General features: G+C 42.8%; 1 protein-coding gene across 1 annotated transcript; it reads left to right on the forward strand.

Moving 5' to 3' along the window:
• The first annotated feature begins 7,109 nt into the window (after positions 1-7,109).
• LOC139480214 (degenerin-like protein unc-105) lies at positions 7,110-22,526 on the forward strand. Its single transcript, XM_071263245.1, has 12 exons — positions 7,110-7,502; positions 11,534-11,715; positions 13,362-13,442; positions 14,343-14,434; positions 16,091-16,254; positions 16,530-16,619; positions 17,508-17,634; positions 18,959-19,034; positions 19,545-19,602; positions 19,950-20,041; positions 20,549-20,624; positions 22,164-22,526. Exons 1-12 carry the CDS (start codon positions 7,116-7,118, stop codon positions 22,401-22,403), a joined length of 1,665 nt encoding a protein of 554 aa, XP_071119346.1. The 5' UTR covers positions 7,110-7,115; the 3' UTR covers positions 22,404-22,526.
• Positions 22,527-23,523: the final 997 nt, after the last annotated feature.

The raw sequence follows: 23,523 nt of genomic DNA on the forward strand, positions 1-23,523 counted from the left end.
TCCTTGAATGGTGTAAGTGAATTCACATGGAGAGATGCAAGCTGACCTGCCTGTTTCCTTGTAGAACAATACTACATATGACACACATACCGAAGGACGTAAGTCAGCGCTTTATAGTCATACTACGTTTAACGTAAGGCTATAGCTGGGCGTTTTCTAAATTTGGTTTGCGAATCGCCAACTCCAAAAAATGTAAGTGTGGAATAAAATGAAAAGCCGTGGTCTGTTTATTCCGCTTTTAGCAATATGCCAGCAATATCACGGCGGGGAACATCAGAAATGGGCTTAACACTTTGTACCCATATGGGGGATCGAACCCGGGTCTTCGGCTTGACGAGCAAACACTTTAACCACAAGGTCACCCCACCACATAGATATATAGGTATAAACTAATACTGCGTCAGACTCTGTGACTCCTTGATTGGTTGGTCAGGCTCTGACTCCTAGATTTGGTGGTCAAGCTCTGTGACTTCTTAGATCTGGTAGTCTGGCTCTGTGACTCCTTGGTTGGGTTGTCAGGCTCTGTGACTCCCAGATTGGGTGGTCAAGGGTCTGTGACTCCTAGATTGGGTGGTCAGGCTCTGTGACTCCTTGATTGGGTGGTCAGGGGTCTGTGACTCCTAGATTGGGTGGTCAGGCTCTGTGACTCCTAGATTTGGTGGTCAGGCTCTGTTACTCCTTGATTGGGTGGTCAGGCTCTGTTACTCCTTGATTGGGTGGTCAGGCTCTGTTACTCCTTGATTGGGTGGTCAGGGGTCTGTGACTCCTTGATTGGGTGGTCAGGCTCTTTGACTCCTAGATTGGGTGGTCAGGGGTCTGTGACTCCTTGATTGGGTGATCAGGCTCTGTGACTCCTAGATTTTGTGATCAGGCTTTGTGACTCCTAGATTTTGTGGTCAGGTTCTGTGACTCCTAGATTTGGTGTAAGGCTCTATGACTCCTAGATTTGGTGGTCAGGCTCTGTTACTCCTTGATTGGGTGGTCAGGCTCTGTTACTCCTTGGTTTGGTGGTCAGGCTCTGTGACTCACAGATTCGGTGGTCAGGCTTTGTGACTCCTAGATTTGGTGGTCAGGCTCTGTTCCTCCTAGATTGGGTGGTCAGGCTCTGTGACTCCCAGATTTGGTGATCAGGCTCTGTGACTCCTAGATTTGGTGGTCATGGGTCTGTGACTCCTAGATTGGTTGGTCAGGCTCTGTGACTCCCAGATTTGGTGGTCAGGGGGTCTGTGACTCCTAGACTGGGTGGTCAGGCTCTGTTACTCCTAGATTTGGTGATCAGGCTCTGTGACTCCTAGATTTGGTGGTCAGGCTATATGACTCCTAGATTTGGTGATCAGGCTCTGTGACTCCTATATTGGGTGTTCAGGCTCTGTGACTCCTTGATTGGGTGGTCAGGGGTCTGTGACTCCCAGATTTGGTGATCAGGCTATGTGACTCCTAGATTGGGTGGTCAAGGCTCTGTGACTCCTAGATTTGGTGGTCAGGCTATGTGACTCCTATATTGGGTGTTCAGGCTATGTGACTCCTAGATTGGGTGGTCAGGCTCTGCGACTCCTAGATTTGGTGATCAGGCTCTGTTACTCCTAGATTTGGCGATCAGGCTCTGTGACTCCTAGATTGGGTGGTCAGGCTCTGCGACTCCTAGATTGGGTGGTCAGGCTCTGTGACTCTAAATGTGACTTTTGCTGAAGACCCCGGATCTTCACGGGTCTGTGACAATATAGACGTCAGTAAAAAGGTTTAATGTTTCGAGAAATACCTTTCTTTGTGTAGTGCACTTCACCGATAGAAAAGGGCGGTGGGCTAGCTAAATAGGTTACCGCGTTTGCTCGTCACACCGAAGACCCGGGTTCCATTCCACACATGGGTACAACGTGTGAAGCCAATTTGTGGTGTTCCCCGCCGTGATATTGCTGGAATATTGCTAAAATCGGCGTGAAACCATACTCACTCACTCAGAGACAGAACATACAAAGTAGCCTTCAAGAACCCGGTTTATCAATAACCTCTAAGAACGAAACAAAACTCAAGCCCTGGGCAAAGATACCTTGATCAACGGAGAATTGCTTTAGGGGGGGTAACTCTTTACATCATCTTCTCTCCTGGGGACGATTTGTTGTCCCCGAAATCCTGAAGAGTTGATCCTCGAATGTACACCCATCTCATATTTATTTATTTTTAAAACGGATACCACTATTTCTTAGTCCAAAATGTTTAGAAATAATCGTTAGACAAATTGAAACGCAATGCCATCATCCCAAGCTTGACCAAATGTCAACCCTTCCGAATACTTGGCGAGCCAGATCGTACTTTCTATCAGCCTGTAGGGATGCTGTGCATTGAAGCGTTTGTAAAATGTCTCATTCTGAGACCCGTCATTCAAGTTCTCATCACCCGTCATCTATCACGTCTCTTGTTGCCACCATTGCTTGAACAACAGGCACCTGCATTTTCTCAATAAAATAGGATGATTTATTTCTTAAATTTTGGAATATGTGTCTGTGAACAATAGTCGATATCAGTTTGTTGTTTTTATTTTTGATGAAACTGACAGAATACTGGATAATGAAGGCTGACTTTTCTAATACTACAGCTTCTGAAATGGATTTGGTTTGTATGTTTGTTTGTTGCTGTTTAACGCCGCACTCAGCAATGTCCCAGCTATATGACGGCGGTCTGTAAATAATCTAGTCTGGACCAGACAATCCAGTGATGAACATCATGGGCATCGATCTACGCAACTGGGATACGATGACATGCATCAACCAAGGCAACGAGGCTGACCACCTAATCCCGTTAGTCGCCTCTTACGATAAGCATAGTCGCCTTTTACGGCAACCATGGTTTGCTGAAGACCTATTCTACCCCGGATCTTCTTGAATACAAAACTCACACTGATCAGGGAGCGCCTTGCATGACTATTTTTATGTCAGGTTTAGCCCATGTTTGGATCTACTTCTGGCTTCCATCACAGTCCGGTCGCTTTGCTATAGTGTGTAAGTGAGTTGGTTTTACACGGCTTTTAACTATATGCCAGCAATATCACGGCAATTTACACATTCCTTTACACTCCACTTTGCACATTCTTTAAAATCCCCTTACACTTCCCTTTACACTCCTCTTTGCACATCCTTTACACACACCCTTACACTCCTCTTTCCACATCCTTTACACATCCCCTTACACTCCTCTTTGCACATCCTTTACGCACCTCCTTACATTTCCCCTTAAACTCCTCTTTGCACATCCTTTACACATTCCCTTGCACTCTTGTTTGCACATCCTTTACACATCCCCTTGCACTTTTCTTTACACTCCTCTTTGCACATCTTTTACACATCCCCTTACACTTCCCTTTATATTCCCCTTTGCACATTCTTTACACATCCCCTTACACTTCTCTTTACACTCCTCTTTGCACATCCTTTACACATCCCCTTACATTCCTCTTTGCACATCCTTTACGCACCCCCTTACACTTCTCTTTACACTCCTCTTTGCACATCCTTTACACATCCCCTTACACTCCACTTTGCACCTCCTTTACGCACCTCCTTACATTTCCCCTTAAACTCCTCTTTGCACATCCTTTACGCACCTCCTTACATTTCCCCTTACACTCCTCTTTGCACATCCTTTACACATTCCCTTGCACGTCTCTTTACACTTCCCTTCCCTGGACTATCAGTTCATATATAACGAGGTATGAATAGGAGATAAACCTACAGTGTTTTTAAATTTGATGTAGTCCGAGTGTAGAATAGATACCTCTTTATTATAATTTTAAAGGGGTATCTAGAGTAAAAACATCGAGAGGTATCAAGATTAAAAACACCATAGTCGTAAGTAGTTCATAAAAAGTGTTCAAAACACATAGTTTTTCAAAATAAGTTGACAAATAACACTCCAAACTTAGTCCAAAGAGAGATGTTTTAATTTCTACCAAACTGTTGTACTTTGGTGTACACTGTGGACTGACGGTCATTTCTCGGAATTTTGTGAGAGAGGTGATTTCTTGGAAATCGAGCATCCCATCATTTCTATTGTAGGGGTGACTGGTAATAGAAAAAGGTTTTAAAATGCTCAACGAATATATTTCTACAGCAAACGTTATGAGTTAACATTCTATTATACATTAAACATGTGTAAGTGTAATTAGTTAGTTAGCAATTATCCCCAGTAAACAATAATAAAATAAAAATAAATGCCTCTCCACCCCGAACTTGGATGTTGCAGAACTTGACCTACATCACGGTTACTCACACCTCACAGCTGTCATTGGCTGACAATCCGTGTTTACATTCTCCGTAACGAGTTATAGAATGAAGCAAGATGACCACCCTGATCTATGATGTGGTTCAACATTAACAGGTAGATTATCTGGGATTGATCGAGCCTGCTGGTATATCCATATTATGACCAATGTGACTGAGTATGACTGAACAGCCGCTTTTTAGGCTGCAGACGAGCCGGATATTTTGAAACGAAGAATCAGCATGGGGTGACTTATTAAATCTAAGATTTCACGGATCAAAAGCCAAATAGTGACAGAACTTAAACATTTGTGTCACAGAAATAGTGGATCGTGAAATGAATTTCATCAAGTTTGATAAGTTGTCACTTCAGCTGGGACATTGTTTTCATGGACTTTCGAAGGGGAGTGTTTTCTGATGGACTTTCAGATCCATTAATTAATCCATTATTAATTTTGCGAGAGCCCTTGACGCGGCGTGTATTAGAGACCTGGCTGGTATTAGAGACCCAGCGTGTTTTAGTGGAAATATAGATATGTTTTACAGTTCATATGGGGGTGATCGATCGGCAGCAATTTTCTATTAATCGATATGTAGGCTATCTATGTATTCATACGCACGTTTTTTGTGAAAATTCTTAGTATATCTGAAAGAAGTTTGTGTAGCAAAAAGGAAACTTCTTTTGAACCAATCAGAATCAAGCATTCGTCAATGTCATGGTAGAATTATAGTTATGTCTGGTGTGGGGTATACATTAGCTATATAGAACAAGGTATTAATGATAGTTATACCTGGAGTAGGGTATACATTAGCTATATAGAACAAGGTATGAAGTATAGTTATGTCTGGAGTGGGGTATACATTAGCTATATAGAACAAGGTATGAATTATAGTTATGCCTGGTGTGGAGTATACATTAGCTATATAGAACAAGGTATGAATTATAGTTATGTCTGGAGTGGGGTATACATTAGCTATATAGAACAAGGTATGAATTATAGTTATGCCTGGAGTGGAGTATACATTAGCTTTATAGAACAAGGTATGAATTATAGCTATGCCTGACATGGGGTATATATTAGCTATATAGAACAAGGTATGAATTATAGTTATGTCTGGAGTGGGGTATACATTAGCTATATAGAACCAGGTATGAATTATAGCTTTGCCTGGTGTGGAGTATACATTAGCTATATAGAACAAGGTATGAATTATAGTTATGTCTGGAGTGGGGTATACATTGGCTATATAGAACAAGGTATGAATTATAGCTATTCCTGACATGGGGTATATATTAGCTATATAGAACCAGGTATGAATTATAGTTATGTCTGGAGTGGGGTATACATTAGCTATATAAAACCAGGTATGAATTACAATTATGTCTGGAGTGGAGTATACATTACCTGTATAGAACAAGGTATGAATTATAGTTATGCCTGGAGTGGAGTAGACATTAGTTATATAGAACAAGGCATGAATTATAGTTATGCCTGGAGTGGAGTATACATTAATTATATAGAACAAGGCATGAAATATAGTTATTCCTGGTGTGGGGTATACATCAGCTATATAGAACCAGGTATGAATTATAGGTATGTCTGGAGTGGAGTATACATTAGGTTACCTTTATTCCTCCATTAAGATGACACGGAATGGAAATAGTGGCCATTTGACCAAATTCACTCACACAGTAGTTCATTCGAGCATATCTGACAATGAATCAGTTTTTATTTAGTCACGCTCACGCTCACAATACTTATGTATCTGAATCATGGAAAGTCTTCCGGCCCCGCTGACCACGTCAACTATGCCCTGCTCTGAATGCCTCCGTTGATGTGTCATTGGTTTAGTTTTCATATTTTATTCGACGCTATCAATAAAAGAAATAATAATGTTGTTAATAAATGCATGTGCGTGGTTGCACGTGGTCCCGTGCACAGCGGACAGGTTACAAATCAAGTGACGTTCAGCAATGTAGGTCACGGAGAGTAGCTGGATGGGTGACTGCGTTGGGCTGTTTGACTACTGACAGTTTCGGGCTTCGGTCCTGCCATACGCTGAACTACATGTGGCACATGTGGTGTCTCCTTTGGCAAGTGACTTTGTTCGAATTATGACTTTGGTCAACCAGCAGTACCCAGTTGGATGAGATGATAATGTGACTGTTAACCCCAAAACGCCGATAATCAGCTTGGCTTCTATACCGCTCATGGAGCTGAGAATGAAATCGAGTGCAAATTGTTCCATCGATCGGGGTAAAAGTTCAGGTAATTTTTAGGTTGTGGATTTAGCGTTGTATAAATATGCACATTGTCGATAAACGTAAAACCATCAATGAGGTGCCTAATGTAATATTTAACAATGTAATGTAAGATTCAAACACATTAATGCATGTTTATGTATCTGGTGCAGAGCTTCAGCAGGATATGCTGTAAACATAGCGACCGTGTGAGTACCTCGTTGTCTAAAACTTTTGTGTGACAAAAACAGAACATTACAGGCGGGACTCGAGCACTCGGTAAATAATCAATTTACGTCGTCGTTGTTAAGAATATCAATGTTGGGTTTAACACCAACATGTGTCACCCATAATCGTGACAGACTATACATTGTGCAAATACGGATAATCGACAGCAACACGATCTCAATTAGCAATGCCTGGATAATGACAATGATTGAAAGTAATTAAACGTTTGGTACTACTATTAGATCCTATGTTTACAACATCGACTTATTAATTTATCGAGCACTATCCGTGCATGAAAGGTACTATATATATCGGGAATATCGGGTGAAGCCGCTGTGTCTGACACAGCTTTGCCTTGCCTGTTCGAGTCAGTGGAACTTAAGTCCGACACAATGGCGATAGATGTATGCGACCAGGTTTCCAATGGGAAGTCCCTTCGCTCTATTGTGAAGCGATTTGCAGAGAGAACATCTATGCAAGGTGTATCTTTCCTGAGTACCTCAAGGAGCTGGTATGCCAGGATAATCTGGAGTTGTCTCCTCATGACGTCCTTGGCAATGCTGTCTTATCACCTGACCTACCTGATGCAGATCTACTACAGTTGGCCTAAACAAACGTCCGTCAGCCTGGGGTTCAGTCCCTTGCCGTTTCCAACAATCACCATCTGCAATACCAACCCTGTGAGGCAGAGTAAACTAGGGCATGTTTCCAACGAACTGTATAGCTTCCTCCATAAGGCCAACCCTTCCACTCTCGTCAAAGAACAACAGAAGAGAAGGGTATGTATTATCATTGGCTTTTTAGGGATATAGTTAATTGAACGCCATCATCGGTTCAAACTATTTGGCTCAATGGCAGACTTTGGTTTGAGTCTTTACATCTGTGGAGTCTTCATGTTGCGAATATTTGTTTGTTGTTTAACACGCACTCAGCAATGTTCCAGCTGTATAACGGCGATGTGTAAATAATCGAGTCTTGACCTGACAATCCAGTGATTGATAACATGAGCATCGATCCACGCAGTTGAGATACGATTTCATGCATCAACCAAGTCAGCGAGCCTGACCACCTGATCCCGTTAGTCTGTCGTGAATGTGCGTAGCTGGACAATAGAGTAGCAATATAAAGGACATATAGAAAATTGATATTGTATGTGTTGGTCAAGTTCGTGTATCAATGTTTTAGTACTTTGTGTGAATTCTTTTAAGAATTGAACGTCAGCTTGGATGGGTTTAACGACGTTCAATTCTTTAAATTTCATACTTTGTAATTTACTGTTTCGCCGAATAATAATATCACAACGATAAAATCTTAGTTTGAAACTCTCTGGATTCACCAAAACAACCATTGCAACAATGTTAGGTTTTCGGTTCCTGATTTGCCGGTCCATGGTCACATCCTTTTCCTCAATCATACTCAGTACCAATATATTTTTATTTGCTGAACAAATTGACCAATAGAATACATGGGATCGATCTCATCTTGAATAAAGATAGCAGGAATAAACAGAAACATGACACGATGAGCTGAGGCAATGCCATCCGTCAGTTGTGGATTGATACATAACGTCACGGATGTTTGTGAACAGGAATGTCGAACGGAACGGAATTCCACTTTTGTACTTGATTTAGAGGCTCCATAAAAATCCATACAAAGAGATATATTTTGCTGGGTCCAGCAAATGTACCACCAAATCCCTGTCTCAACGGTTAACCGTAATCCTTAATACAATCAAAGAAGGAGTTTCCTTATATTCAAAGAAAGTATTTCAGACAAGTGGTATTAATACCATGTGGATTTTCAAAACTAAAAAGATTTGTTTGACATTCTACCATCTCAGAAAAGAACCAGGTTCAATTCTGTCAAAAAGCATTTGATTTTTCAACAATGTACACCACTTTACCCCAAAACAAAGTTAAGGAAGAACTTCAGTATATACTTCATAGGTTCAGGCCAATTTGTCCAAAATGAAAGCAAATGCCCAAAAGAAAAACAATATGTGAAATGTTTGACTTCCTCTTTGATAACATTTTGTAAAGTTTGTGGTAAGACATTCAGGCAAGAAGTAGGCATACCCATGTGCCCCCCTTCTTTCGTGTCTGTTTCTTTAATGAACTCCCACAAAGTGAATGTAAGTTTATTTGATTTTTATATCACTATTTATATTCTAGAAGGATGAATACAAAAGTTCATGTAGTACTTGCGATTTCATGTCTACACTAACAGCCATACAAGCAGCTGTATCGCGGATAGCAATATGAGAGATAACATGAGCGTGTGTATGCTCAAATAGCCCTTCAGTACAGCTTACATTTTAATGACAACAAATGGATAAATTTTGCATTTGTTGTTTGATGAGACTGATGTTATCATGGCTCTTCCCCGTGTTGACGGTCAAATGGTTTCCCATGAGTGACACCTGAGTAATGATTGGTCCACTGTCTTCTTCTTGTGTGAACTTCATTTAATAACGCTTTCACCTTCTTCTTGGTGAATTTCTGTTTTTTTGTGATTTCAAAGTCTCCTTGTTCGTGAATTTCATTTAATAATGGGGGCGGTCGGGTAGCCTAGTGGTTAAAGCGTTCGCTCGTCACGTCTAAGACTCGGGTTCGATTCCCGACATGGGTACAATGTGTGATGCCCATTTCTGGTGTCCCCCGCCGTGATATTGCTGGAATATTGCTAAAAGCGGCGTAAAACCATACCCACTCACTCATTCATTTAATACTGGTTTTACTTTCTTGTGTGTGTGAACATTATGTTATTACAGTCTTCTTGTGGGTCAACTCTATTTATTAATTCCTTCTCCTTGGCGAAAGTGATGTAATAATGGTGTAACACTCTTCGTTTTGGGTGAAACTGATGCCATAATGGTTTCGCTTTCTTTTTGTTGGTGATTTTCATGTTTTAATGGTTTTACTTCGTTCTTGGTTAATGTCTGTTTTAATGGTTTCAAAGTCTTCTTGTTGGTGAACTTCATGTAATAATGGTTTCATATTCTTCGTGATGGATAAACCGATGTGATACTGGTTTCACTTTCGTCTTTTAGTTGCCGGTCCATTTCGAATGCTGTCTTCGTGTTGGTGAAGTTCGTCTTATGATAGCTTCCCTTCTTCTTGTAGATGAACGTCATTTAATAATGGTTTCACTTTCAGCTCATGTTAAGGTTATAATGGTTTCACTGTCTTCTTGTTGGTGACTTCGTTTTCTTTGTACTCTTGTTTATAAAGCTAACGGAAAATGGTTTCACGTTTTCGTTTTGAAATGTACTAATGTTGTTACTGTCTTTTTTCTTTGGTCAAGCACATGTTATTATGTTTTCAATGTCTTTTCGTTCGTTAAGAACATGTTACAATGGTTTTACTCCCTTCATGTTGGTCAAACACATGTTATAATATTTTCGCTGTCTTCTCGTTGGTGAAGTACATTTTTATAATGTTTTCACCGTCTTCACGTTGGTAAAGTACGTGTTATAATGGTTTCAGAGTCTTCTCGTTGGTCAAGCACATGTTATAATGTTTTCGCTGTCTTCTCGTTGGTAAAGTGCGTGGTATAATGGTTTCACTGCATTCTCGTTGGAAAAGTATATGTTATAATTGTTTAACTGTCATCTCGTAGGTGAAGTACATGTTATAATAGTTTCGCTGTCTTCTCGAAGGTGAAGTACGTGTTATAATGGTTTCCCCGTCTTCTCGTTAGAAAAATACATGTTATAATGTTTTAACTGTCTTCTCGTGGTGAAGTACATGTTATAATGGTTTCACTGCCTTCTCGCTGGAAAAGTACATTGTTATAATGGTTTCAATGTCTTTTTATTAGTCAAGTACATGTAATAATGGTTTCACTGTCTTCTCGTTAGAAAAAATATATGTTATAATGGTTTTTACTGTCTTCTCGTACGTGAAGTACATGTTATAATAGTTTCGCTCTCTTCTCGTTGGTAAAACACATGTTATAATGCTTTCACTGTCTTCTCATTGGTGAAGTACATGTTATACTGGTTTCACTGCATTCTTGTTGGACAAGCACATGTTATAATGGTTTCACTGTCTTCTCGTTGGAAATGTATATGTTATAAAAGTGTCACTGTGTTCTCATTGGTCAAGCACAAGTTATTCGTTGGTGACGTACATTTTATAATGGTTTCGCTTTCTTCTCGAAGGTGAAGTTCATGGTATAATGGTTTCACTGTCTTCTCGTTGGTCAAGCACATGTTACAATGTTTTCACTGTCTTCTCGTGGGTCAAGCACATGTTATAATGTTTTCGCTGTTTTCACGTTCGTAAAGTACATGTTATAATCGTTTCACTGTCTTCTTGTTGGTAAAGTTTATGTTATAACGGTTTCACTGCCTTCTCGTTGGTCAAGCACATGTTATAATGTTTTCACTGTCTTCTCGTTGGTAAAGCACAAGTTATAATGTTTTCGCTGTCTTTTCGTTGGTGACGTACATTTTATAATAGTTTCGCTTTCTTCTCGAAGGTGAGGTTCATGGTATAATGGTTTCACTGTCTTCTCGTTGGCCAAGCACATGTTATAATGTTTTCGCTGTCTTTTCGTTGGTGACGTACATTTTATAATACTTTCGCTTTCTTCTCGAAGGTGAGGTTCATGGTATAATGGTTTCGCTGTCTTTTCGTTGGTAAAGCACATGTTATAATGTTTTCGCTGTCTTTTCGTTGGTAAAGCACATGTTATAATGTTTTCGCTGTCTTCTCGTTGGTAAAGGCGGCGTCAAACTGAACTAAGTTAACGGTTAAAGGGAACGATTTGTCTACAGGTGTAACCTACTTCTGTGGGTTTTTTTCAGATAAATGACAGCGAACCAGCGTTGAACGGATTGTTCAACGTAAACTTTACTACCAGTGACTATCAGATGAACATCACTACTGTTCAAGCGCAGGAGGGTGGACGGGAAATGGGTCTCAATGAAAGTTCAACAACTGCGACCATTCAGCTTCAATTCCAGGTCCTCTTCATGAAAGAGGTAAGGTGAGGTTACAGGAGTACAGGTGAACAGAGTAGGTGGAGTTGTCTGCGGTACAGTTGAAGAGAGCAGGTGAGGTTGACAGTGGTACAGGTCTGGTGAGATTATCTGCGATACAGGTGAAGAGAGTGGGTGAGGTTATATGTGGTACAGGTCTGGTGATGTCATCTGCGGTACAGTTGAAGAGAGCGGGTGAGGTTATATGTGGTACACCCGAAGAGACTAGATGAGGTTTTCTACGGTACAGGTAAGAAAGGAGCGGGTGAGGTTATATGTGGTACAGGTCTGGTGTTGCTATCTGCGGTACAGGTGAAGAGAGTAGATGAGGTCATCTGCGATACAGGTGAAGAGAGTGGGTGAGGTTATCTGTGATACAAGTGAAGAGAGCAGGTAAAGTTATTTGCTGTACAGGTGAAGAGAGTGGGTGAGGTTTTCTGCGGTACAGGTGAAGAGAGTAGGTGAGGTTATCTGCGATACAAGTGAAGAGAGCAGGTAAAGTTATTTGCGGTACAGGTGAAGAGAGTGGGTGAGGTTTTCTGCGGTACAGGTGAAGAGAGTAGGTGAGGTTATCTGCGATACAGGTGAAGAGAGCAGGTAAAGTTATTTGCGGTACAGGTGAAGAGAGTGGGTGAGGTTTTCTGCGGTACAGGTGAAGAGAGTAGGTGAGGTTATCTGCGGTACAAGTGAAGAGAGCAGGTAAAGTTATTTGCGGTACAGGTGAAGAGAGTGGGTGAGGTTTTCTGCGGTACAGGTGAAGAGAGTGGGTGAGGTTATCTGCGATACAAGTGAAGAGAGCAGGTAAAGTTATTTGCGGTACAGGTGAAGAGAGTGGGTGAGGTTTTCTGCGGTACAGGTGAAGAGAGCAGGTGAGGTTATCTGCGGTACAAGTGAAGAGAGCAGGTAAAGTTATTTGCAGTACAGGTGAAGAGAGTGGGTGAGATTTTCTGCGGTACAGGTGAAGAGAGTGGGTGAGGTTTTCTGCGGTACAGGTGAACAGAGTGGGTGAGGTTATATGTGGTACAGGTGAAGAGAGTGGGTGAGATTTTCTGCGGTACAGGTGAAGAGAGTGGGTGAGGTTTTCTGCGGTACAGGTGAACAGAGTGGGTGAGGTTATATGTGGTACAGGTCTGGTGTTGTTATCTGCGGTACAGGTGAAGAGCGTAGATGAGGTCATCTGCGATACAGGTGAAGAGAGTAGGTGAGGTTATCTGCGGTACATGTGAAGAGAGCAGGTAAAGTTATTTGCGATACAGGTGAACAGGGCAGGTGTGGCTATCTGCGGGACAGGTAAGGAGGCCAGGTGAGATTATCTTCTGAACATGTGAAGAAGCCACGTTAGGTTATTTGCGGTACATGGGTCAAGGGGTCAGTCTTTTTTTCGAGTACAGGTGATGTGATCGGAGTCCGTAATAAGTGCTTAATAAGACTAAATATTATCGTGTTTTTAATCGGACGAATAAGGCCTTGGGGTGCCATATAAAACGGTTAATGTAAAGTCCAGTCTTTGTGCTCCATGCTGTGTCTGGATAATGGCGTAACACCTATCTCTCCTACCCACTTCTTCACAAGGCCATGAATGTAGCGATCATTTACTATCTACAAATGTATCTACCTGTATCCACGTAAATAATATATTGAAAAATGTTTGCAGGCAGACGAGAATAAAGATTGGACATCAACTGGACGACATGCTGATGGATTGTTCTTTCTCCTGCCAAACATGTAATCCCAGGTAAATACAGCAGATATATGAGGCATCGGCGAGAGGTAGCGAACGTAAACGAACGAAACTAGAGTTACCAGACACAGACGACCGACTTCGATAACGAAAGGCAAACATGTACAGGCAACACATCTTCAAAAGACAATGCACACAGGCAACCGAATGGCTGACTGATGATAGATCCATCTGGACAACCCAGTTGGATAATTGAAGGCAACCCTTGTGGTGTGACGCCATTTATTAATGTTAGAATAATGTTATTTCAATACTATTACACATTCATTGGGGAGCACAGTGTTTCAGTCGTCTAAGACGCCATAATTTGCTGTGGCAGAGTCGCCTCCCTTGGGCACGCAAGAAACCTATGATTGTGGGTTCGAATCCCGGTTCACCCCGATTATGTTTCTAGGTTTGTCAGCACCATACCCGTGCTCGTGGGTTTCACCGAAGTGGTGAATATTTGAAACCTGCATCACTTTAGGCTTTCCTCCCACATTAAGCTGACACGTTGTGATATGAATTGAATTCTGGGGTTGGAAAATACTCACTCACTCACCCACACAAAACTCGCTCACCCACCCACCCACCCACCCACTCACTCAAACTCACTCACTCACCCACTCACTCACTCACTCACTCACTCACCCACCCACCCACCCACTCACGCACCCACCCACCCACTCACTCACCCACCCACCCACCTACTCACTCACTCACCAACTCACCCACCCACCCACCCACCCACTCACTCACTCACTCACTCACTCACTCACTCACTCACTCACTCACCCACCCACCCACCCACTCACTCACTCACTCACTCACTCACTCACTCATATAGTACGCTAGAAACTCAATTAACATGAAACAAATAACTTCATTATTGCTTTCAAATTGTTTTGTCATCAGGCATTTCATCATGCAAACGTCTTCTACATTCGGCAACTGCTACACCTTGGAGCACAACAAGTTCATCAGCAAGAGGAGTGGTCAAACAAAAGGTGATCAGTTTACTCCTCCACTTACAGATAACAGATACTAGGGGACCTGGACACAGAGTCATCTCGACCCCCGGGGAGGAACACTACAGACCCTGGCCACCTGACGGGGCGGGTGTCGCGTGACCGCCATGAATCTGTATTTAGCAAATGACATGGAATTTAGTGTCCGTCATATGTCTCAAGATGAATCTGTATATACCATATATAAACATATCTACAGGTGACCCTGTATCCGGCATTGATACAGGGTCCGGCATTGGTTTGTTTTTTTGGTTTTTTTTATTTCTTCTTTAACACTGCACTCAGCAATATATCTCTTCACAGGTCTGCAGGTGACCCTGTATCTAGAGTCCGGCATATCTCTTCACAGGTCTGCAGCGGACCCTGTCTCTAGTGTCCGGCATATCTCTTCACAGGTCTGCAGGTGACTCTGTATCTAGAGTCCGGCATATCTCTTCACAGGTCTGCAGCTGACCCTGTATCTAGAGTCCGGCATATCTCTTCACAGGTCTGCAGGTGACCCTGTATCTAATGTCCGGCATATCTCTTTACAGGTCTGCAGCTGACCCTGTATCTAGAGTCCGGCATATCTCTTCACAGGTCTGCAGCTGACCCTGTATCTAGTGTCCGGCATATCTCTTCACAGGTCTGCAGGTGACTCTGTATCTAGTGTCCGGCATATCACTTCACAGGTCTGCAGGTGACTCTGTATCTAGTGTCCGGCATATCTCTTCACAGGTCTGCAGCTGACCCTGTATCTAGTGTCCGGCATATCTCTTCACAGGTCTGCAGCTGACCCTATATCTAGTGTCCGGCATATCTCTTCACAGGTCTGCAGGTGACCCTGTATCTAGTGTCCGGCATATCTCTTCACAGGTCTGCAGGTGACCCTGTATCTAGTGTCCGGCATATCTCTTCACAGGTCTGCAGGTGACCCTGTATCTAGTGTCCGGCATATCTCTTCACAGGTCTGCAGGTGACCCTGTATCTAGTGTCCGGCATATCTCTTCACAGGTCTGCAGCTGATCCTGTATTTAGTGTCCGGCAAATTTCGTCACAGGTCTGCAGCTGACCCTGTATCTAGTGTCCGGCATATCTCTTCACAGGTGTTCAGGTGACTCTGTATCTAGTGTCCGGCATATCTCTTCACAGTCTGCAGGTGACCCTGTATCTAGTGTCCGGCATATCTCTTCACAGGTCTGCAGGTGACCCTGTATCTAGTGTCCGGCATATCTCTTCACAGGTCTGCAGCTGACCCTGTATCTAGTGTCCGGCATATCTCTTCACAGGTCTGCAGCTGATCCTGTATCTAGTGTCCGGCATATCTCTTCACAGGTGTTCAGGTGACTCTGTATCTAGTGTCCGGCATATCTCTTCACAGTCTGCAGGTGACCCTGTATCTAGTGTCCGGCATATCTCTTCACAGGTCTGCAGGTGACCCTGTATCTAGTGTCCGGCATATCTCTTCACAGGTCTGCAGCTGACCCTGTATCTAGTGTCCGGCATATCTCTTCACAGGTCTGCAGCTGATCCTGTATCTAGTGTCCGGCATATCTCTTCACAGGTCTGCAGCTGACCCTGTATCTAGTGTCCGGCATATCTCTTCTCAGGTCTGCAGGTGACTCTGTATCTAGTGTCCGGCATATCTCTTTACAGGTCTGCAGCTGATCCTTTACCTAGAGAACGCTGAGCAGCTTGAAGGCATCACGACGGGTAACGGGTTCCAACTGGTGGTCAACCCCAATGGCGTGCTGCCCCTCCCAGTTCATGATGGACTTACCATCGATGCTGGAAAAGAAACGAATGTAGCTCTAAAGAAGGTGAGGTGATGAGAGGTTGGGTGAAATGGGCTTACTAAAGTCTAAAGCCGCAAATCCTTTTTTATGCCCTTAATATCGAACGCAAGGTAGGGCAAAATCAAGTACCATCTTTTACCATCTTTTGATATGCCGCAGACAGGGGATCGAACCTTCCGCTCTCCCGGTGAACACTCTGTCCACTCCACCGTGGAAGCATTAAAAAGTTGATACATTGTAAATTGTATTCGTTCATTCATGTAAGACTCCCCATCACTACACGTGTGCATCGTTTGTAGTTGCAGATCAAGCGACTGGGTCCACCGAAATGGGATTGCGAAGATGGGCGGATGTTTCAACGCAGATACAACATCACTTACTCTGTGCAGGTGGTGGTTTTATAACGTAGTTGTTTTTTTAAAGTGAGTAGATAATTGAACTACCCGTGAAGATTCCGGGGTTGGAATAGGTCTTCAGCAACCTATGCTTGCTGTAAAAGGCGACTATACTTGTCGTAAAAGGCGACTAACGGGATCGGGTGGTCAGGCTCGCTGACTTGGTTGATGCATGTCATCGATCCCAATTGCGTGGATCGATGCTCATGATATTAAACACTGGATTGTCTGGTCCAGACTCGATTATTTACAGGCCACCGTCATATAGCTGGAATATTGCTGAGTGCGGCGTTAAACAACAAACAAACAAAAGATAATTGAACTGGGTTCCATGACGACACTGCGGCATGTAACATGTTGGCTTTATGTGGCAAGAAAGGCCTTTGAATTTTACCCTTTTGGTGGTACTCCCGGGTACCCACATGGCGCTCCACAAACACACGAGTCTCAATCGGGTCGAACCAAGAGCTATCTGGGGGGTTTTCAGTTACAGGGAAACATACCGATTAGATCACTGTATGAGCGATACATGGTTTATAACGTCTCCTGTGCCTATATCTCTGTTTCTAGATCACATGTGTCTCTGTGTCACCTGTGTCTTCTGTTTCTCTCTGTCTCCCGTGTCTCTGTATCACCTGTGTCTCCATGTCTCACCTGTGTCTCTATGTCTCCCTTGTGTCATGTGTGTCACCTGTGTCTCCATGTCTCTGTGTCACCTGTGTCACCTGTGTCTCTGCATCATATGTGTCTCTGTATCACCTGTGTCTCCATGGCTCTGTGTCGTGTGTTTTCACGTGTCACCGGCCTCACTCGTGTCTACTGTGTCCCTGTGTCTTTATCTGCCCCTGTGTTGAATTATGTACTATATTCTATATTCTACAGACTTGTCAGCTTGTGTGTGAGCAGGAAATGATTGCCAACGTGTGCAAGTGTTACAATGTGGCAGAGGAAGAGATAACCTTGATTCTGAACACCACTAACCCTCACCCTGCATGCCGGTCCAAGAAACGTAGGTCAACAGCAACCACATACTTGTTTGTACGGAAGCGTAGTAGGGCCACGGTGAAAATTTTATTTTGTCTAAGTATTGCCTACGTAGGACTTATTATCTCCTACGTAGGACTTACTATCTCCTACGTAAGACTTACTTTCTCCTACGTAGGACTTACTTTCTCCTACGTAGGACTTACTATCTCTTATGTAGGACTTAGTATGGCCTAGAATCACTATCTCCTACGTAGGACTTAGTATCTCCTACGTAGGACTTACTATCTCCTACGTAGGACTTACTATCTCCTACGTAGGGCTTACTTTCTCCTACGTAGGACTTACTTTCTCCTACGTAGGACTTACTATCTCCTACGTAGGACTTACTTTCTCCTACGTGGGAGATACTAAGTCCTACGTAGGAGATAGTTATTCCAGTCCATACTAAGTCTTACGTAGGAGATACTAAGTCCTACTTTGGAGATAGTAAGTATTACTATGGACATAGTAAGACCTACGTAGGAGATGGTAAGTCCTACGTTGGAGATACTTAGACAAAAAAAAGATTTCACCGTGGCCCTACTACGCTTTCGTATGTTTGCTTTACGGATTATTTTTTTATAGTGAAAACACTTATTCATCTTAAAGTTTGATTTGGATCGGTAGGTTTTACTTTTTTTGTCTGAATCGGGTCCTTAATCTGAAATCTGACAGCGACATTCTCATTTTATTGATTGGTTGGTCTGAACGTTGATGAGGGTTTCACATTTATATTTAACTTAACACGACGATTTATTTTTATAGTCAAAGCGATTTTTGCCGTTGGTGGTATAAAAACACCTAGTGATTCTGATTATATTTTTTTTCGATTTAGTGATCGGCGGATCCGTAAAGCAAGCAGACTAGTGAAAGGCCTTGAGTTGTCTATTAGCCAGGCCTCAAATATAAACATTGAATGATCTGCATTCATCACCATGTTTACCAACTAATTCACATTACATATAAACCTGTTTGAGGACGTCATGCTATTGTTCTTGCAGTCGATTCTGAGCCAGGAATTCACTGGCCGTCCTGAGTGTGTAGTTTAAACAAGTAAAACTGAGTATAAAAGTCACAATGCAACATTTTAGATAAAGTTTACATCAACCATAACATGGTAAACGCCAGAGAAAACACTCGAATCTATTGAAACCGAAAGTAGAATTATCATGTTTTCTCCGTCACCTAACATGTGTAGAATGGAATTGTTAACATCTGACATAATTCATTTCGGCGAATGGCACAGAACAAGTGCACGATGGATAATTAAAGCCCATAAATGTTTTGTTTTGTCTTTTTCTTTGTAGAAGTTAAGTGTATGTTTGACCAGATGTGGGTATTTGAAAACTTCGCGCTCAACTGCAGTTGTGGGAACCCTTGCAGGTAAGTGAGTGAATAAGTATAGGTTTACGCCGCTTTTAGCAATATTCCAGCAATATCACGGAGGGGAGACACCAGATATGGGCTTCACACATTGTACCCATGTGGAGAATCGAACCCGGGTCTCCGGCGTGACGAGCGAACGCTTTAACCACTAGGCTACCCGACCGCCCCTACTGGATATATGTAGCAAGTGCCTCGCAATACTATGGCATAGACAGGGAATTTTCATTTTCTGAACACATTTTTCTGGGTCATTTGAACGTTTATCTTACGAGTCATTACATGATAAGCGATTCCTCTCTGCAGGGTCGCGGGGGTTCATTGTTATAGTGAGGGGGGCGTCGTAGGTTCTCGGTTGAAACAGAGATCAGATCGAAGTTAAAGACGTCGTAAGGATTAGATGCAAACACCACATATAATAATCATGTTACACCAAAAAAATGACATTGTAATTAATACATGAAAATATCCATGATCCCTTAAATCATGCAAATCTTGTTTTCTTCTTAGGGAAATAAAGTACGAGAAGAGCATCTCCTCCCGCCAATGGCCGTCGGACAGCTATGCGGTAATAATAATAATAATAATAATAATAATAATAATAATAATAATAATGATGATGATGATGATGATGATGATGATGATGATGATGATGGCCGTTGGACATGTATGATTCATGTATTCACACCTCATATATGCTTTTGCTTTAAATGTTCTCAAAATTCCCCTTGAATTTAATACCCCATGAACGAGATGACTTTAATATGCTTACCATTAACATTCGCCCCCAAGACATTTGTGTGTCTAGTAACTATTCGGCAATGCCCCCCCACACCTTGCCATTGGCCGTGCACGAGATGCAATCTCCATCCTCCTTAGAGTGTCTAGTGATTGTACTGACGCCCGGTGTTGCAGAAGGTGCTGTTGGAGAGGTTATGCGAGACGAGGTCTGCCGTCGACTGCCAAAAGCTGAAATACAACTACACAACCGACCTGAGGCTTCTTAGGTAACGCAGGTCCTGCTGTCTTCACATATTACCCCGTAGAGAATTCATGAAATATTCATGAACTAAATGAATAAAGGTCTATTTTAGAGACAAATCCTGTCCAATGAAACGTCAACATATAATCACGTATATTAAATTAAAATGCACCACCGACAGTATTTCTTATATGAATGTGTTGTGCATGCACGTGCATTTGATGTTTATCAGTCCCTTAAAACAAAAACAACCGACAGATGTACATTACACTGATTTATCTAGACTACCTGGAGACCGATATTCGGCCCGAGTCTGCAGCTCATGGGGAATAAGAATTTCCCAATTTATATTCTTATAACTAACGTTTTGAAATTTGCCTGCCAAGGGCACTAAGTTTGGAAAACTAAATAAATTCTTGTACATTATCAAAACAAAACGCAATAAAGCACCAACACACATCCAGACGTGGTTTATCCCATACCTTGTGTTTGTACAACAGGGGTTTATGCTATCTAATACTTGCATTTCTAGGTTAAACTTCGCTAAATTGAACATCTTCTTCGAAGACCTCAACTACGAAATAATCAACGAGGAGCCTGATTACGAGGTACACTTGGCACGAGTGAGTGAGTGAGTGTGGTTTTACGCCGCTTTTAGCAATATTCCAGCGTTATCACGGCGGTGGACACCAGAAATCTGCTTCATACATTGTACCCATGTTGGGAATCGAACCCGGGCTTCGGCGTGACGACGGAACGCTTTAACCACTAGACTACCCCACACGGCACGAAGCAGGATGCACTAGACCTGAATTAAGTCCCTGAAATAAAGTTAAATATTTAAAAGAATATATCTACAAAGTAAAAAATAAAATCCATATGGAGCCCATAACAATTATGCTTACTTTCAGGAGTCATTCTATACTTGAACTGGGTTCACTTTCTCAATATATTCTCGAGGCTCTGGAAGCCAGACTAAGTGATGGCCGTTATGTAAATTAAATAGCACCCTTCAGTGAGTGAGTGAGTGAGTGAGTGAGTGAGTGAGTGAGTGAGTGAGTGAGTGAGTGAGTGAGTGAGTGAGTGAGTGAGTGAGTGAGTGAGTGAGTGAGTGAGTGAGTGAGTGAGTGAGTGAGTGAGTGAGTGAGTGAGTGAGTGAGTGAGTGAGTGAGTGAGTGAGTGAGTGAGTGAGTGAGTGAGTGAGTGAGTGAGTGAGTGAGTGAGTGAGTGAGTGAGTGAGTGAGTGAGTGAGTGAGTGAGTGAGTGAGTGAGTGAGTGAGTGAGTGAGTGAGTGAGTGAGTGAGTGAGTGAGTGAGTGAGTGAGTGAGTGAGTGAGTGAGTGAGTGAGTGAGTGAGTGAGTGAGTGAGTGAGTGAGTGAGTGAGTGAGTGAGTGAGTGAGTGAGTGAGTGAGTGAGTGAGTGAGTGAGTGAGTGAGTGAGTGAGTGAGTGAGTGAGTGAGTGAGTGAGTGAGTGAGTGAGTGAGTGAGTGAGCGAGCGAGCGAGCGAGTGAGTATGGTTTTACGGCGGGGGGGGGGGGACCAGAAATGGGCATCACACATTGTACCCATGTCGGGAATCGAACCCGAGTCTTCGGCGTCATGAGCGAACACTTTAACCACTAGGCTACCCGACCGCCCCAGCACCCTTGAGTAAAAGGCGAAGTTGTTAATAGCAATACCTATGAATGTAAAGAAGTGAGTGAATTTTTTACATATTCTCACCCTGAATGAAGTACCCGTATTCCGCCCCGGAATTCCCAAGTGTTTTTTATATATATGCGGATTATGGGTTTGTGTTTGTTGTTTTGACACGTGAAGATCCGGGTAGAATAGGTCTTCAACAACCAATGCTTGCCGTGAAGTGCGACTATGCTTGTTGCAAGAGGCGACTAACGGGATCGGGTGGTCAGGCTCGCTGACTTGGTTGATGCATGTCATCGTGTCCCAGTTGCGTAGATCGATGCTCATGATGTCAATCACTGGATTGTCTGGTCCAGACTCGATTATTTACTGACCGCCGTCATTTAGCTGGAATATTGCTGTGTACGGCGTTAAACAACAAACAAACAAACATTACACAACGACATTTTAAATTGACATTACACCAAACTCGCTCATTAATGCAGACATGTGTGTTTGTTGTCCAGCTGACTCAGTTTGTGTCTGACGTGGGTGGCACCCTTGGCCTGTGGGTGGGGCTCTCCGTTCTCAGTGTTTTCGAAGTCGTGCAGCTGCTCTTCGAGTTATCATCGTTTGTCACGTGCGGCGCGTGGAAGATGAAAGACCCGGATGTCGACACCCAGACGTTGGCGGAGAAAGAGCCCCCTGACATGGACAAGTCTTCATCCTACCCCACCAGTCACATTTCCGGTTTCTCAGGATACTGAGCAGCGGTTTGTATATAGTCGAGTCTGGACCAGGCAATCCAATGATTGACATCATGAGCATCGATCTACATATTTGGGAATCGATGACATGCATCAGCCAAGTCAGCGAGCCTGACTGTCCGACCCCGTTAGTCGCCTGTTACGACAAGCATAGTCGCCTTTTACGGCAAGCATAGGTTGCTAAAGACCTATTCTACCCCGGATCTTTACGGGTGCCTGCAACGTATAAACACGTAACTGTTGATGTCGCAGAATAAAGTTACAATGAAGCAGTGTCAGTGTCGTCGTTGTCACCACCATCCGCTGTTGAGAATCTTAGAGAATAACTATCCACAGGCACCTACCAGAGCAGCAACTTGAAGCCTATACCGTCTAGACGCTCTTTGGCACAAAGGGGTATTTACTATGTGTTATCCAGACTGGTCAAACATGCTGGTAGAAAAAAAACACACTTGAGATTGAAATTTGAAAAACAAGCTTTCACGGACATACTTGAATTTCTGAAAAATAATGTGCTGCTAAAACAAGTACTGTTGAAAATGCAAGCATAATACTTTTCTGGCTTCGTTTGTTTGGTTTTTTTGTTGTTTAACGCCGCACTCAGCAATATTCCAGCTATATGACGGCGGTCAGTAAATAATCGAGTCTGGACCAGACAATCCAGTGATTGACATCATGAGCATCGATCCGCGCAATTAGGATACGATGACATGCATCAACCAAGTCAGCGAGTCTGACCACCCGATCCCGTTAGTCGACTGTTACGACAAGCATAGTCGCCTTTTACGGCAAACATGGGTTGCTGAAGACCTACTCTAACACGGATCTTCACGGGTTAATGAACTAGGTGAATAAGTACGTCCTGATATAATGAACTGAGAGGATGGGTCCGCCCTTATATGCTAAATTGTAAGGATAGGTCAGCCTTGAAGTAATGACTATGGAGGTTAATTTGAATTTCATTTTTTAGCCACCAGCAACCAGCACCTACCCTACCTCAACCTCCGCCCAATACAAAAAAAACCTTTATGTATCAACTATCCAAAAGAATATACAGTAAACTACGGTTATAACGAACTCAAAGGGACTACTATTTTTAGTTCGTTATAACCGTAGTTCG

Source organism: Haliotis cracherodii, unplaced genomic scaffold (assembly GCF_022045235.1).
Source record: "Haliotis cracherodii isolate W230 unplaced genomic scaffold, xgHalCrac1.p SCAF_4, whole genome shotgun sequence".
Taxonomy (NCBI): Eukaryota; Metazoa; Mollusca; class Gastropoda; order Lepetellida; family Haliotidae; genus Haliotis; species Haliotis cracherodii.